The 18,680-nt window shown below is 41.3% G+C and overlaps 1 protein-coding gene across 4 annotated transcripts in view; it reads right to left on the bottom strand.

Annotated features, from left to right (window-relative positions):
• LOC142495769 (A disintegrin and metalloproteinase with thrombospondin motifs 2-like) overlaps nt 1-18,680 on the bottom strand; it is a 1,094,144-nt gene that overhangs the window by 166,503 nt on the left and 908,961 nt on the right. For all 4 annotated transcript variants that reach the window (XM_075601705.1, XM_075601706.1, XM_075601707.1 and 1 more), the window contains 2 exons: nt 15,793-15,925; nt 15,021-15,228 (listed from right to left, as the gene is read on the bottom strand). In XM_075601705.1, coding sequence (XP_075457820.1) covers nt 15,021-15,228; nt 15,793-15,925 — 341 coding nt within the window. The remainder of the gene's footprint in view (nt 1-15,020; nt 15,229-15,792; nt 15,926-18,680) is intronic.

Genomic DNA, 18,680 nt, shown 5'->3' with positions numbered 1-18,680 from the left:
GGAAGAACATAGATTTCAAGGGTCTTTCTAATATTCAAAAAGATATTGCTTGGATGGCTGTGCACAATTGTCTGCCAGTCCGAGTCTTCCAAAAAAGACGACGTATGACAGTGTCGGATAGGTGTCCAAGGGAAGGGTGTGGAGGCGTAGAAGACATAGTACATTTATATTGGAACTGTTCTTTTGTTAGGGCTGTGTGGAAAAACCAAGCAAAGTTAATTAGAGATCTAGGAGGAATCCATATATTGGAGTCAATATGATGCTTTATGGGTTAAGTGAGTTAAAAGGGGAAAAAGGTTGGGTACTATGGAAAATAATAAATTGTGTAGAAGAGGTTGTGTGGATGGTGAGAAGTATGATGATATTCAATAATGAATTGTTAGATGTGAAAGCATGTACTAGAAATATTTTAAGTAAAATGTATACATAGTACTTGTTGGATGAGAAAAGGTTGGGGAAAATGGAAAGTGATGCATTGTGGAAAGTGAATAGCTGGAATAAGATGGTTAAGTGTTAGAAGAGTCAACTAGTGGGAGGAGGAGGAGGGGTTTGTAACTTGTGTGAATATGAAGTATGTTTTTGCCAGATCGTAAGGCAAAAGGGGTATGTACATCGCAAGTTTATGTGAAATATCCTTGGGGATGATAATTGAGGAGGTTATAGAAAAAGTGTTAGAAGCTACTGCTTTGAGATGTGTGAGTGGGGATGGAAGTGAGTGAATGTGTTTGCTTTTACGGAAAGGGAAAGAGCGTATTTATGAGAAGTTCTAGGTTTTAGAAGTACTAGAGTACTGTCTGGGTCCTTTTACGTGGAGTTACCGGAGAGAAGAGGTGGGCCGGTGATCCCCTCCACGGCGGGCGCTGTGGGGGAAAAGCATACGGAAATGTATGAAAAGGAGGGATGGCTGGGAAGGAAGAATGGCATGAATGGGATGAAAGTGTGTGTATTTGTGTTTTGAAAATTAGTAGTCTGTGGGGAAAGGAAGGAGAAGAAAATGTAGACATATTATGGTTTGGTGTTTTGATAATGTTATGTGGCTGTTGTCATTATGGTGTGTTTATTTGGTTTCCAAGAAAGTCTGTAACCTTAAAAAAATGTGTTGAAAAAAAAAGTTAAAAAAAGAAAAAAAAAAAAAGAAACAGCTGTCTGTGGGTGGTTTTCTGGGTATGCACCTTAACCCTGGCTGTGCTCAAAGCTGTGACCATGCAGCAAGCTTAAGCCTATAGGGAACCATGTTAAAAATGGTTATTGAGGCAAAAAGTGACACTGTGTGCTCATTTGCATGTCATTTCCCAGAATCCCTTGCTGCAATGGAAGTGCTGTATGCTGGGTGATAATGGGGAAAGGCGGGGTTGCAGACCTGCCTAAGACATGCAGATGAGCATACAGTTATATTTGCATATATATATATATATAGAGTATATACACACACATGATGAACCAATATACAAATAAATGTAGAAGGGTTATCAAAACCATATTGTCCTACAAATAACACTTCTCCATACAGACACACTACATTACAATGAATTTCCTTTAATAATCCTAATTGATCTTACAATCTAAATCATCAAATGACAAAGAAAAACCTCACATTCCAATCAATACATTGCATTTACATTGTATTTATGATGCATAAAATCTATGCACCATATACATTCTGCAAATGAATGTGAACAATATCATTGCAAGCAAAATACAGATAAGTCCAAACAAGTCAACTATTTTAAGCAATCAAGTAAACAAAAATCAATATACAGCAGCGGCAGCTTTTATTCGAAGTAATCACCGGCTTGTACCTGGCATGTTCCTGGAATGCCATACTGTTCACCCGGAGCATGCCGGGCTCCTTTTGCCTTCCCAGCCAGACGCATGCCCGGCTGACGCACGGCTGATGTGTTAATTGATCATGGTTCAGGATTTACTAGGCTGCAATGCTTCGCGTGTCCGCCAGATGGCATAAATTCATGAATTGTAATGCAGTATATATATATATATATATATATATATATATATATATATATATATATATATATATATATATATATATATATACTGTATAATAACAACCCCTATAACCCCTAACATACAGTACTGTACACATACAGTACTGTATATGCACATCAATGATACTATAGGCCGTCCCCTGGTGAGATGTGTTTGCAGCAGAGAGAGAACCGCTGCTCTCTCTGCGCAAACATCGGCACATTAAAAATTATTTAAAATACATCATAGTGTAGATGTGCAGGGGGTCTCCGGAGCTGAACCGCGTTGGTTTCAGGTCCGGGGACCCCCTGCTCCCCGAGATACAGGCCCCTTTATGAGGTGCCGGTATCCCTTTGCATTTAAAAGGTCCCGATCACGTGACCGCAGCCTGTAAACCAAGCAGAGGGATACCGGCACCCCCTAAAGGGGCCTGTATCTCGGGGAGCAGGGGGTCCCCGGACCTAAAACAAAACGTTTCTGCTCCGGAGACCCTCTGCACATCTACAGTATGAATAAAACACACATCAATAAATAATCGTTCTTTACCTTTGCGGCTATGTGCTATGGTAATGAAGCAGCATTTCTGTATTTTTAATAATATTGTACAGTGAGCAGGGGGTTTCCTGAGCCAGAAATTAATGCTCAGGGGACCACCTGCTCCTGCACAATATTATTAAAAATACAGAAATGCTGCTTCATTACCATAGCTGATAGCCGCTAAGGCAATGAAGGGTTAAGGCAGAATAAACAATAAATACATTAAATACATATTTTTAATGTGTGTGTTAAACCTCCCTGCCTTGACTGTAACCTGTGTAACACCCCCTCCCCCTATTGTGTGTTAAACTTTCCTGCCTTGACTAATCTATGTAAAAAACCCTCCCCCTATTGTGTGTGTTAAACTTCCCTGCCTTGACTGTAATCTATGTAAAAAACCCTCCCCCTATTGTGTCTGCTAAACTTCCCTGCTTTGACTAATCTGTGTAAGCCCCCCTCCCCTATTGTGTCGGTTAAATCTCCCTTCCTGTGTTTTTGAGTGCAGTGTACTGTATGTAAATGTGGGGAGGGGGATCCCGTGTAAATAACCACACCCACACCCACTACCCACTACCCACTACAAAAAAAATTCACACACAGCAGCTGCACAATAAATAAATAAATCTTAATAAATAAATAAATACATGAAGATAAACAAATATATATATATATATATATATATATATATATATATATATATATATATATATATACTGTGTATATACAGTATATATACACACATGATGAACCATACTGTCCCACAAATAACACTTCTCCATACAGACACACTACATTACAATGAATTTCCTTTAATAATCCTAACTTATCTTACAATCTAAATCATCAAATGACAAAGAAACACCTCACATTCCAATCCATACATTGCATTTACATTGTATTTATGATGCATAAAATCAATGCACCATATACATTCTGCAAATGAATGTGAACAATATCATTGCAAGCAAAATACAGATAACTCCAAACAAGTCAACTATTTTAACCAATCAAGTAAACAAAAATCAATATATAAGTACCAACCAGAAAACACAATTTAAAACCAAAGCTAACCCTTACAATACCAAGGATTACATCTATCTAATTGTAAAAAACATTATACTGTACACACACTAAAGCATTGCAATAAACAACATACAGTACAGTACATCCCCTGTATCTCCCTGCCTTGAGTGTAATCTGTTTAAAGCCCCCTCCCCCCTAATGTTTCTGTTAAATCTCTCTGCGTTGAGTGTAATCTGTTTAAAGCCCCCTCCCCCTAATGTTTCTGTTAAATCTCCCTGCTTGTATTGCTGTGAATGCAGTGTATGTAAATGTGGGGAGGGGGGGGGGACCCGATAAGCATACTGTGAGGTCTAACCACCCTCACCCCCTACCTACATACCGTTACCCCCCCCCCATCCTGGCCATGGCCCCTCCGCTTCTGCAAAACAGACACAAAAACTAAAACATCCAAAGTAATGTCCCCTAACCCCTTAATCACCATAGCGGTTATTAACCGCTACAGTCATTAAGGGGTTAACCCACCCTCACCCACCACTCGGGATGCCTACATACCCTCCCACACAAACCCCCCTATTCTATTTATTAAATACATTACCCACCCCCTGTGCCCCCCCATAAATACATGATTTATTATTTTACAAACAGGGTTCATAACGCAGCCCCACGCGAGTCCCCGGTGGGCTGGCGGGGCACCTGGACAGACCTACAGGGTACCAGCAGCCCTTTTCATACAAGTTCTGGAGGTCTGCTGGTGGATCCCGCCAGCACCATGGCTCCCAGGTGGTCTCCTTGGGTCACTGTGGGCCACAATTGGGTACCCACGGTAGGCCCAAGGATGTCTGGGAGCCCCGGGTCAGACCCACAGGTGTCTGCGGGGCCTCGGATGGTTCTCACGGGGGTCTGGGGAACTCACGGGTGCTCACTACGGGTCCGCGGTGCCCCCACAGAAGTGGGACCACACATCATCATCCCCGCACCTACGGGTCCGCGGTGCCCCCACAGAAGTGGGACCACACATCATCATCCCCGCACCTACGGGTCGGCGGTGCCCCCACAGAAGTGGGACCACACAGCTTCATCCCCGCAGACTACGGGTCGGCGGTGCCCCCACAGAAGTGGGACCACACAGCTTCATACCCGCATGTGTCAACCGTGGAACCACCAGCCTGGTACCCGTGAGATACCCGAGGAAACCATAGGTGGTCTCCAGAGGTCCCACGCAGAACCACGGAACAAACCCTGAATGTAAAAAAAATAAACCAGGCCTATACATTCAATACATACACCACCCCCCCCCCCACCCCCCAACATCTACAGTACAATAATGTGCAAAATAACTATTATCCAGATATGGATAATAGATTAATTGCCCATCATTAAAAACATTAACTAGCATATTCAAATAAATAAAGTGCTACTGACCTCATCAATACGAAGTGTCCGTTGCCAGCAACATCCTTGTCTTGTCCACAAAATAGATTGCCAAAACAAAGCCAATACATTGCAATTACATTCAGATATCAATTAACCCCTTAAACACCTTATCGGATAAAAACCGCAAAGGTAATTAAGGGGTTAAGCCACACTGGCCCGATACCTACCCTTCACCCATGAATTTGTACAGTGGCTTCATCATGCAACTACAGTATATATACAGTGTATATATATATATATATATATATATATATATATATATATATATATATATATATATATATATATATATATATATATATATATATACTTGTATATATATATATATATATATATATATATTTACAGAGAGAGAGATATATATATATATATATATATATATATATATATATATATATACAGTATATACACACACATGATGAACCAATTTACAAATAAATGTAGAAGGGTTATCAAAACCATACTGTCGTTCAAATAACACTTCTCCATACAGACACACTACATTACAATGAATTTCCTTTAATAATCCTAACTGATCTTACCAGTTACCTGAACCTCACATTCCAATCCATACATAGCATTTACATTGTATAAATGATGCATAAAATCTATGCACCATATACATTCTGCAATGAAACAATTAACTAATTCACGCCTCGAGCAGAACAATTCAGCATGTGAAAAAATATACAAAGAGCCAACCGGAATACAAACTTTAAAACCAAGGCTAGCCCTGACCTCCCTCAAACACACAATACAGTACAATATCAACAATGACATCTATCTAATTTTAAAATACTTTAAACACACATTTAAGCATAGCTGCATAGTCAAATTAATTTAAAACACATCAAATCAAGCTTTTAAAACAACATAATTTCTTACCCTGTATGTATTTATCTCTCTAGACATACAGTATATACATACATACAGTGGCAAGAAATGATATACCACAAAAAAAAAACACATGTTAAAAAAGCTTTTAAAAAAATTAACAAATTAAATAAAATACATTTCTTTAGTTGGCTTCAAAAGGAGAACATTTTCATCATATGGTTCCCACGGCCCTGATTGGTCCGTGAAAACCATGTGTTTTGGCCGATAAAAATAAAAATGATGACGTCACTTAAAGGCAATGAAAGCACAGCAAATCAGAATGGTTTTGCTTCAATTGCCTTTAAGATGACGTCATGAAAAGACACATGGCCGCCCCACATGGCCGCCCTCACATGGTATGGTAGCCAATCAGAGCGTGGGAACTCCATCCCTACTCTGATTGGCTCTAGTATACCATGTGACAGAGGCTTGGGGGGAAAAAGGATGTGACGTCATTGAAAGCTTGTCACATGGTACTAGAGCCAATTAGAGCGTGGGAACTCCATCCCTACTCTGATTGGCTGTAGTACGTCACATCCTTTTCCCCCCCAAGCCTCTGTCGCATGGTATACTAGAGCCATTCAGAGTAGGGATGGAGTTCCCACGCTCTGATTGGCTACCATACCATGTGAGGGCGGCCATGTGTCTTTTCATGACGTCATCTTAAAGGCAATTGAAGCAAAGCCATTCTGATTGGCTGTGCTTTCATTGCCTTTAAGTGACGTCATCATTTTTATTTTTATCGGCCAAAACACATGGTTTTCACGGCCCAATCAGGGCCGTGGGAACCATACGACGAAAATGTGACGTCATAGGCCTTTAAAAGCCTATGTCGTCTCATTTTGAAGCCAGACGCCGCGGAGGAAGGACCTCCGGACAAGAAAGAAGACCAGGGCGTGGCCGCAGATGGAAAGAAGACCCCGCCCCACCCGGAAGAAAGAAGAATACAGATGAAGATAAAGATGGATTACAAATAGAAGACCCGTGGATTGATTTGGATTTTTAGTTTAATGTTTATTATTTTATGGTTTTTTATTTTATGGGTTCCTGTTCGTGAATTGGTTTGTGAGTAAGCTGATCAATGGGAGTCGGTGGGGGCAAGTAATGGTAAGTGAACTAAAGAAATGTATTTTATTTAACTTATTAATTTTTTTAAAAGCTTTTTTAACATGTGTATTTTTTTTTTGTGGTATATCATTTCTTGCCACTGTATGTATGTATGTATATATGTCTAGAGAGATATATACATACAGTACAGTACAGGGTAAGAAATGATGTTGTTTTAAAAGCTGGATTAGATGTGTTTTAAATTATTTTGTGTATGCTGCTACTGTATGCTTTATTGTGAGTTTAAAGTATTTTAAAATTAGATAGATGTATTCCTTGGTATTGTATTGTGTGTTTGAGGGAGGTCAGGGATAGCCTTGGTTTTAAAGTTTGTATTCCGGTTGGCTCTTTGTATATTTTTTCACATGCTGAATTGTTCTGCTCGAGGCGTGAATTAGTTAATTGTTTCATTGTTCGGGATGGACTGTCAATTGTTTAGGGATGTAAATAATGATTGCTAATTGATTTTTGTTTACTTGATTGGTTAAAATAGTTGACTTGTTTGGAAGTGTTTGTATTTTGCTTGCAATGATATTGTTCACATTCATTTGCAGAATGTATATGGTGCATAGATTTTATGCATCATAAATACAATGTAAATGCAATGTATGGATTGGAATGTGAGGTTTTTCTGTCATTTGATGATTTAGATTGTAAGATCAGTTAGGATTATTAAAGGAAATTCATTGTAATGTAGTGTGTCTGCATGGAGAAGTGTTATTTGTACGACAGTATGGTTTTGATAACCCTTCTACATTTATTTGTATATTAGTTCATCATGTGTGTGTAAATACTGTATGTATATATATATATATATATATATATATATATATATATATATATATATATATATATATATATACAGTATCTATCTATCTATCTATCTATCTATCTATCTATCTATCTATCTATAGATAGATAGATAGATAGATAGATAGATAGATAGATAGATAGATAGATAGATATATCTGTATATATATATATATACAAGTATATACAGTAGACAATGTTTTTAAGTTGACCTTTTGCCTCATTCATTGTAACATCGCCGGAAGAAGAGATCAGTGTATCTCGAAAGCTCGCACAAATAAAAGCATTTCGTTAGCCACAGAACAGTATCATCTTTTTTTTAAATTTATTATATATATATATATATATATATATATATATATATATATATATATATACACACACACTGGCGACACACTTTATTCGAGCTCGGCTAGTCCCACGAATTCGGGTATACCCGGGTGTATTGAGGTTTGTGACTGTTTTCTGCCCGAGTGCATTGAGGTATTTTCCAGGCAGGGATTGAAGCATTTTATTCCCGCTGGCTGCAATACTGCACAGTATATATATATATACTGCATTACAATTCATGAATTTATGCCATCTGGTAGACACGCGAAGCATTGCAGCCTATTAAATCCTAATCATTATCATTTAACAGATCAGCCGCCCGTCAGCCAGGCATGAACCCAGGCTGGGAAGGCAAACGCAACGGGGCTTGTCAGAGGTGAGGAGCGGCGCATTCCAGGTATCTGCCAGGTACATACTGGGTATTTGCTCGAATAAAGTGTGTCGGTGCAGTATATATATATATATACTGTAGTTGCATGATGAAGCCACTGTACAAATTCATGGGTGAAGGGTGGGTATCGGGCCAGTGTGGCTTAACCCCTTAATTATCTTTGCGGTTATTATCCGATAAGGTGTTTAAGGGGTTAATTGATATCTGAATGTAATTGCAATGTATTGGCTTTGTTTTGGCAATGTATTTTGTGGACAAGGCAAGGATGTTGCTGGCGACGGACACTTCGTATTGATGAGGTCAGTAGCACTTTATTTATGTGAATATGCTAGTTAATGTTTTTAATGATGGGCAATTAATCTATTATCCAAATCTGGATAATAGTTATTTTGCACATTATTGTACTGTAGTTGTTGGGGGGGCGGGGGGGTGCATGTATTGAATGTATAGGCCAGGTTTATTTTTTTTACATTCAGGGTTTGCTCCGTGGTTCCGCGTGGGACCTCGGGTATCTCACGGGTACCAGGCTGGTGGTTCCACGGGTGAAACATGCAGGGATGAAGCTGTGTGGTCCCACTTCTGTGGGGGCACCGCCGACCCGTAGTCTGCGGGGATGAAGCTGTGTGGTCCCACTTCTGTGGGGGCACCGCCGACCCGTAGGTGCGGGGATGATGATGTGTGGTCCCACTTCTGTGGGGGCACCGCCGACCCGTAGGTGCGGGGATGATGATGTGTGGTCCCACTTCTGTGGGGGCACCGCGGACCCATAGTGAGCACCCGTGAGTTCCCCAGACCCCCGTGGGAACCACCCGAGGCTCCGCAGACACCTGTGGGTCTGACCCGGGGCTCCTAGACATCCTTGGGCCTACCGTGGGGACCTAATTGTGGCCCACGGTGTTCCCAAGGAGACCACCTGGGGGCCATGGTGCTGGCGGGATCCACAAGCAGGCCTCCAGAACCGGTTTGAAAAGGTCTGCTGGTACCCTGTAGGTTTGTCCAGGTGCCTCGCCAGCCCACGGGGACTCGCGTTGGGCTGCGTTATGAACCCTGTTTGTAAAATAATAAATCATGTATTTATGGGGGGGCACAGGGGGTGGGTAATGTATTTAATAAATAGAATAATGTTTATTGTGGGTCACTGTTGTTTTTATTGTGGGTACTGGGGGTGGGGGGGGTGTTTCCCCAACGGTATGTGGGTAGGCTTTCCTTGTGGGTACTGGGGTAGGGTGGTTAGGCCTCACGGGGGGGGGGGGGTTAGTGTGGGACGGTATGTAGGCATCCCGAGTGGTGGGTCAGGGTGGGTTAACCCCTTAATGACTGTAGCGGTTAATAACCGCTATGGTGATTAAGGGGTTAGGGGACATTACTTTGGATGTTTTAATTTTTGTGTCTGTTTTGCAGAAGCGGAGGGGCCATGGCCAGGATGGGGGGGTGTAACGGTATGTGGGTAGGGGGTGAGGGTGGTTAGACCTCACAGTATGCACATCGGGTCCCCCCCCCCCTCCCCACATTTACATACACTGCACTCACAGCAATACAGGCAGGGAGATTTAACAGAAACATTAGGGGGAAGGGGCTTTAAACAGATTACACTCAAAACAGAGAGATTTAACAGAAGCATTAGGGGGGAGGGGGCTTTAAACAGATTACACTCAAGGCAGGGAGATACAGGGGAAGTACTGTACTGTATGTTGTTTATTGCAATGCTTCAATGTCTGTACAGTATAATGTTTTTTACAATTAGATAGATGTAATCCTTGGTATTGTAAGGGTTAGCTTTGGTTTAAAATTGTGTTTTCTGGTTGGTACTTATATATTGATTTATGTTTACTTGATTGGTTAAAATAGTTGACTTGTTTGGAGTTATCTGTATTTTGCTTGCAATGATATGTTCACATTCATTTGCAGAATGTATATGGTGCATAGATTGTATGCATCATAAATACAATGTAAATGCAATGTATGGATTGGAATGTGAGGTGTTTCTTTGTCATTTGATGATTTAGATTGTAAGATCAGTTAGGATTATTAAAGGAAATTCATTGTAATGTAGTGTGTCTGTATGGAGAAGTGTTATTTGTAGGACAGTATGGTTCATCATGTGTGTGTATATACTGTATATATATATACTATAATACTGAGATAAGTTATGGTGAGTAAAAAAAGTGACAAAAACCCTGCATATATTTTTTATATATATATATATATATATATATATATATATATATATATATATATATATATATATATATATATATATATATATATGTGTGTGTGTACTGTATGTGCAGTGTACTGTATGTAAATGTGGGGAGGGGGATCCCGTGTAAATAACCACACCCACACCCACTACCCACTACCCACTACAAAAAAATTCACACACAGCAGCAGCACAATAAATAAATAAAACTAAAAAAATAAATAAATACATGAAGATAAACGAATATATATATATATATATATATATATATTCGTTTATCTTCATGTATTTATTTATTTATTTAGATTTATTTATTTATTGTGCTGCTGCTGTGTGTGAATTTTTTTTGTAGTGGGTAGTGGGTAGTGGGTGTGGGTGTGGTTATTTACACGGGATCCCCCTCCCCACATTTACATACAGTACACTGCACTCAAAAACACAGGCAGGGAGATTTAACCAACACAATAGGGGGAGGGGGGCTTACACAGATTAGTCAAAGCAGGGAAGTTTAGCAGACACAATAGTGGGAGGTTTTTTTTTACATAGATTACAGTCAAGGCAGGGAAGTTTAACACACAATAGGGGGAGGGGGTCTTACACAGGTTACAGTCAAGGCAGGGAGGTTTAACACACACATTAAAAATATGTATTTAATGTATTTATTGTTTATTCTGCCTTAACCCTTCATTGCCTTAGCGGCTATCAGCTATGGTAATGAAGCAGCATTTCTGTATTTTTAATAATATTGTGCAGGAGCAGGGGGTCCCCTGAGCATTAATTTCTGGCTCAGGAAACCCCCTGCTCACTGTACAATATTATTAAAAATACAGAAATGCTGCTTCATTACCATAGCACATAGCCGCAAAGGTAAAGAACGATTCTTTATTGATGTTTGTGTTTTATTCATACTGTAGATGTGCAGAGGGTCTCCGGAGCAGAAACGTTTTTGTTTTAGGTCCGGAGACCCCCTGCTCCCCGAGATACAGGCCCCCTTAGGGGGAGCCAGTATCCCTCTGCTTGGTTTACAGGCCCCGGTCACGTGATCGGGACCTTTTAATGCAGAGGGATACCGACACCTCATAAAGGGGGCTGTATCTCGGGGAGCAGGGGGTCCCCGGACCTGAAACCAACATGGTTCAGCTCCTGAGACCCCATGCACATCTACACTATGAATAAAAATGTATTTTAAATGTATTTATTTATATTCATGTATTTATTTATTTATTTATTTATATAGATTTATTTAATTTTTTTTGGGCGGCTGCTGTGTGGGAGTTTTTTTATTGTGGGTAGCGGGGGTGGGTGAAGGGGGTATTAGCCCCAACGGTGGTTGTTTAGGGCTTGCGGGTGGGTAGCGGGAGGCCTTAACCCCTTCATGACCGTAGCGGTATTAACTGCTACGGCCTTGAAGGGGTTAAGTGCACCCGCAAACCCCCCACAAGTCCTAAACTCACACCAAGGGCCAAATACCCCCTTCACCCACCCCCGCTACCCACAATAAAGCGGGCACGGTGGGTTAACCCCTTCATTGCCTTAGCGGCTATCATCTATGGTAATGAAGCAGCATTTCTGTATTTTTAATAATATTGTGCAGGAGCAGGGGGTCCCCTGAGCATTAATTTCTGGCTCAGGGAACCCCCAGCTCACTGTACAATATTATTAAAATACAGAAATGCTGCTTCATTACCATAGCACATAGCCTCTAAGGTAAGGAACGAGTGTTTATTTATATATGTGTTTTATTCATACTGTACATGTGCAGAGGGTCTCCGGAGCAGAAACGTTTTTGTTTTAGGTCCGGGGACCCCCTGCTTCCCGAGATACAGGCCCCTTGAGGGGGTGCCGGTATCCCTCTGCTTGGTTTACATGTCGCGGTCACGTGATCGGGACATTTAAATGCAGAGGGATACCGGCACCTCATAAAGGGGCCTGTATCTCGGGGAGCAGGGGGTCCCCGGACCTGAAACCAACGCGGTTCAGCTCCGGAGACCCCCTGCACATCTACACTATGAATAAAAATGTATTTTAAATAATTTTTAATGTGCCGATGTTTGCGCAGAGAGAGCAGCGTTTCTCTCTCTGCTGCAAACACATCTCGCCAGGGGACGGCCTATAGTATCATTGATGTGCATATACAGTACTGTATGTGTATGTTAGGGGTTATAGGGGTTGTTGTTATACAGTATATACTGTATATATACAGTATATACTGCATTACAATTCATGAATTTCTCGGCTTCAAAGACAACAGCTCGCAAACGCCCCCATGTGTTTTTACACGGCATTGCAGTATTGCAGCCAGCGGGAATAAAATGCTTAAATCACGGGCGCGATATAACGCTATATACCCCGGGAGAAAACGATACAAAACCGCACATCACCGGGATATTCCGAAATTCGCGGAGCTAGCCAAGTAAGAATAAAGTTGGTCGGTAGTGTATATAATTGACGTTTACTTTGCCAGGAAGGCTGAAAGGTCAAATTCAATATTAAGACCATTGGGAGATAACGTTTTAAGTTCATATATCCAATATGACTCGCGTTTGCTGATACCATTAATTTTATCTCCTCCCCTCCAATTACCTGGGTACATTTCTATCGCTTGGCTTTTAAGGCCCTTTGGATTTTGCTGATGGTAAATAAGGAAATGATGTGACACGCTATGTGGGGTTAGCCCTTTCCTTATATTATACACATGTTCGTAAATGCGTCTCTGATAGGCCCTCCCTGTGCGGCCAACATATTGTAGCCCACAGGGGCATTGCAATAGATAAATGACAAACACAGAGTGACAGTCAATATAAGAACGGATATTGTGTACTCGACCGGTAACATTAGAATTAAAAGTGACTTGATTTGAACTGTAAAACAAATATAAAGTTTTGAACTGTATTTACAAGCTGTACAATTTGTACAAATAAAAATACCTTTTTGACAAGGTTCTACACCTGATGTCTTACTTAAATTTTGGCAACTGGGGGCAAGCCTGGATTGTAAATTAGAGGCCTTCTTGAAGACAATTGAAGGTTTGGAAGGAAGGATTTGGGCCAAAGCTGGATCTCTCAGTAGGATTGGCCAATGTTTCTGCAAAACCCGCCTGATATCAGGTGCCATGGAATTGTATTGGGTGATGAAGGACACCGTATTTTTCAAATTAGAATCACTCCTATCTTTTTTGTATTCCAGAAGGGTAGCTCTTTCGGTATACTGCACCTCTAGCAGGGTTCTGGAGAGCAACTCCTCAGGGTATTGCCTATTCAAAAATTTATTTTTAAGTTCGCTCGCCTGAGACGCGAATGTCTCTAGTTTTAAATATATATTGCCATGCTCATTAGCATTCCTCTTTGACACTTATGTGCATATACATGTTGTGGTTATTTTGGGGGGTTCAATATGAGGTTATAGGGGTTCTGTATGTTTTGCAATTCTGTTCAGCTGTTGCTAGCTGATTTGGATGGTGGCTCCTCCTTCCCAGGTTTGAAGCTCACCCCCTCCCACTTTTAAATGGTTAAAGCTCACTCCTTTTCACCTTCCACAGTCATGGGAACTTGCATGCAGTTTGATTGCGACAAATCTAATACAGAGTGCAATACAGTCTAGTTATATTATGTGTCAATGTATAGTGCAGTCAGGTTATATTCCATGTCAGTGTATATTGCAGTCACTCTACACAGACACAAAGTCTAACCTGACTGCACTAAACACTGAAACAGTAGAAGTGAGAGGGCGATACATGGGGTGGGGAACAGAGAGTGACACTTGGGGGAGAGGGGATGACACATGGTGACAGAGGGATTGACAGAGGGGGGCGGGTGGCTGTGAGTGACCTTCTCCTCCATGCTTGCTCACCAATGCCACCACATAGTCCTGCTTCCTTCTCCACCCACATGGAGCTCTCACTGCCTTGCGAGCGCTACAGCCTCCATATGAGGCTGTGCAGCCCAAGAGTGGGAAGCTCTGTCCTGGCCACTGATGTGCTTGCTTGCCAGTGTATTATTTAGGGGCCAGATGTTTTGGTCGGGCATTTGGAGGCTTGCTCAGGCCCACCTCTGGCTACACCTATGGGTTTGGCCCATTCACTTGAATGCACCAAACGGTATCTTCCAGACACACACCTTAAATAAACATGTCACATGATAATATCTACTACAGTATAATAATATATAATATCACAGGACAAAATCAACTATAAATAATATAAATGGACAACATGATGGTACCTTCGTAGTAATATACTATTAAAAAAAATGCTTTTGTTTCAGTTTACCTAAGAACAAGATAATGAAAAAACACTTTTTAGTAATGCCACTAAGTTAAAGTACATACCTGTGACCAAGGCCCAATTCTCCAATGAGCAGGGCAAGGTTGACGATTACATGACATTTTGGCCTCAGGGCGGTTTTCACTGCAGTATTTGCTATGTACAGATCGATTTGTATTGTCATTTAGAGGCTGAATGCATTTTACTGTGCGGATCTGATAACCTGTTTTTCCACAGGTCACAGAGCAAGGCTCCCAGTCTCCTGTGATCCATCTGTTTGGCAGAAAAATTAAACCATTGATACAAAATCAATGCATATGTCTAAATTGTAAACAATTATTTTGTATGGAGTGAAATACAATTTTATTTAAGATGGTCACTTCTATTTCTGGGGCAGATTGCAGCCATGTCATCGCTACACTATCAATCATATGGAAGCTGTACGGTCCGATAGACTTTCCAGCACATAACGGGTTAATTAACCAACATGATAATTATTCAAAGAAGACATTTTAGTCTATAGCCTAAGTGCATTTAAAGAAGAGGCATGTGAGCTTTCAAAACTTTGGATTTTTCTTTTTAATTACAGACATGAAGCAGAAACCGCTGTGTGGTAAAATGTAATTTATGATAAAAGTCCCAGAGGTATTTTGTGATACTCCCCCTCTTTTTTTTTTTTTTTAAAGATTCGTAGATCTTATATTCAACTTCGTCAGTTGCTCTAATATGTACTTTAAAGTATGCTTCAACCTACAGAAACCACTGTAGTACATTACAAAAAATAAAACAGACTTATTTTTTTCTAAAAATCATAAATTCAGAATTGTTAAAACTTACATTGGCTGGGAACATTCCTGCAGGTTGCATACTCTACGAATGGGCTTGAGCTTTTGGATAGACTCACAGAAATTCTTATGGACCATTTTATGGTCAGTTTTCCTTCGACAGCCATATTTTGTAAATTGATGGCCTTAAAGAAAACAATTTTAGTGTCAGCATTTTTGGCAAACAAAAATGAGTGTTTTTAAGAAGACCAAGGGTGAAAGAAAAAAAGGAATTTAATATTTTTACATTATCTTATATGAAACAAAGTTATCATACGAAAGGGGTGATTTGCTTTAACTTTCTCTACAGTTATTAATGCTTTAGTTAAATCACGGAAAATCATGTCATTATTGTATTATGTGAATTAATATGCCATTTAAGAAATGGCCTAATCGATAGTCATTCCTAAAAATACAGTAGCATGCTGTGCAAATTTGGAATAGTTTATCAAGTGGTGGTAAGCACTAATACATTTTTTTGCATTTCATTCAGGGCCGCCAACAGGGGGGGTCTGCCGGGGTTGGCGTCCCGGGCCCTCTGCGTAGCCACACCCATTAATTAAAAAGAAAAACACGCAGTGTGGCTGAGCAGCATCCGGTGGTAGGTGTCTCTGACAGCAGCACCGGAAGTCAGCTGGGCTAAGCTTACAGCGTGCCGGCGTGAGATAGATGATCGGCACGTGCGAGAGCAGCCTCTGCGTGGGACAGACAGAGTGTTGCCTGAAGTGGGGCTGGGCTAGCGGCAAACTGCTGTGACCTGCCATTGGGCCCTCCCACAGTCACTGCCCCCGCAGCACCGCCACCCCCTGCAGCCACCACCATCCCCCCACAGCCACTGTCCCCTCACAGCACCGCCACCAACCACAGCCACCACCCTCCCCCCACAGAATTGCCTCCCCCCATAGCACTGCCCCCCTTCGCAGCAACCACCCCCTGTAGCACCGCCACACCCCTGTCACGGGAGACCAAGACTTATCTACACATTAATACCGGGATTCTGCACTGAGCATACAAGTTGAGTAAAATAAATTGTAATTTATTTATTATCAGACAGACACACAAATCTTCACAATATACACTCAATAACACACTTACTGTGATGGGGAAACGAAAACAAATGCCCTTGGAATGAAACAAAGTCTCTGAGCACCCCTGCACGCATGCAAGTGGGTGCGCAAAAGGATCCGTGTATCTGTTCCTGGCTAGGGCGCAACTTGCCAGCCCTATATCTCAGCCTACAGGAAAAAGTTTGTTCAGTCCTTACAGGGTTCGTTCTGGAACCTTTAACTCTAACGAATTCCAGAAGAGAGGGATGATCCTTGGTTATGATATTATTAACCCCTCACACTACGGAACCGCTGATGCTGGAACTTGGTCAAATTGTTGTTACAATTAAGTGAATCTCTCTGGGAATGGGCTGCAGGCATCTTTATAGGGTTAAGGGTCCTATACCTAACATACACACCCAATCCCTTCCATGGGAACACTTTTTCCCCCTATCCCAGAATTGCCAGTAGTTCATAGCATGGGCAGAAGGGCTTCCTGGTTTGCACAGAGCATGTGTCAACTTGACACCTAAGCTGCTTAGCATACTGGGTCCAACTTCTTACCTGGCGACAGTAAGTCTGGGATTTAGCTACCAAGTGTGCATGCCCCCCCCCCCCTGCTTTCCAGGATCTGATACTCATTGATATCCTGGCCACTTTAACACCTAGCCTCTCTGAGGCTTTTCAACTTTGGATGTCTTACAGAGGCACCAACTTAGCAGGGTGCCCTTTGAAGCCCAAAGATGAAAAGTCCACAGTTCATGTACCCTTAACATATTTACATGTTAATACATTCCTGGCAGGAAAAGCTTCCTGTCTGTACATTTAAGAACACCAGTACAATACAGTTTATTTATAAAAGTATGTTCTGCTTATGCTACTATTATAAACCTTATATGTATGTGTATGGTTTCTTTTTACTTAGCTGCACTCCAAAAGTGCTAGCTCACTCCTAGTGCCGCAAATACAATTAGCACATTTCACATATATCCAGTTACCTGCAGCTAGCTTTAAAGCTGCAAAACAGTCCCACAAAAATAAGAGAATACAATGGCAAATACAGCCCTGATTAAAGTGAGATCCTTAAACGTCAAAGGGTTGCAAAACAACAGGAAGTGGAGATTGGCCCTTCAGGACATGAAAAAATCAGGGGGGGACATCATATTCTTACAGGAGACACACTTCACATCTCAAGACCTCCCAAATTTATTCAAAAAATTGTTCCCAACAAGCTTTTTTGCTTCATTTAGTTGTAAAAAGTGGGGTGTGGCTATCCTTATCAGACAAGGCACCCCATTCAATCATATCAAAACGACAGCGGACCCAGAGGGTAGATTCCTGGTGGTATATGGCTCCTTAGCGGGCTCGACAATTGCCCTGATTAATGTATACGCCCCAAACGAGAACCAAACAGAATTTCTCCAAGCTGTTCTCGAGGGTGTGGACCCAGAATATCTATCATCGATGATAGTAGGGGGAGACCTAAACATGGTCTTAAACCCTACCGAGGATAGATCAACCACGATGGGTCCCCCCCGTACAACCTACTCCCAGATCAAGGGGAAAAGGTTTAGGGGAATCCTAACTGAATTTTCACTAGTGGACGTGTGGAGATCCCAACATCAGGGCCAGAGAGACTATACCTTTTTCTCAGCTCCTCACCAGACTTACTCTTGAATAGACTATTTCTTGACCACAAAGAACGTGATGGTGGCAGCCATTGAATCAGACATTGGCTCAATCACCTGGTCGGATCATGCCCCAATCACATTAACACTATCACTCCCCTTTGAAAAAACAACAAGCTATTCCTGGAGACTTAATGATTCGCTATTAAACCACCCAGAGATAGAAA

The sequence above is a fragment of the Ascaphus truei genome, chromosome 5, assembly GCF_040206685.1.
Source record: "Ascaphus truei isolate aAscTru1 chromosome 5, aAscTru1.hap1, whole genome shotgun sequence".
NCBI classification, from domain to species: Eukaryota; Metazoa; Chordata; class Amphibia; order Anura; family Ascaphidae; genus Ascaphus; species Ascaphus truei.
Note: the sequence above shows the minus strand (reverse complement) of the source record. Positions and strands in the feature narration are given on the sequence as shown.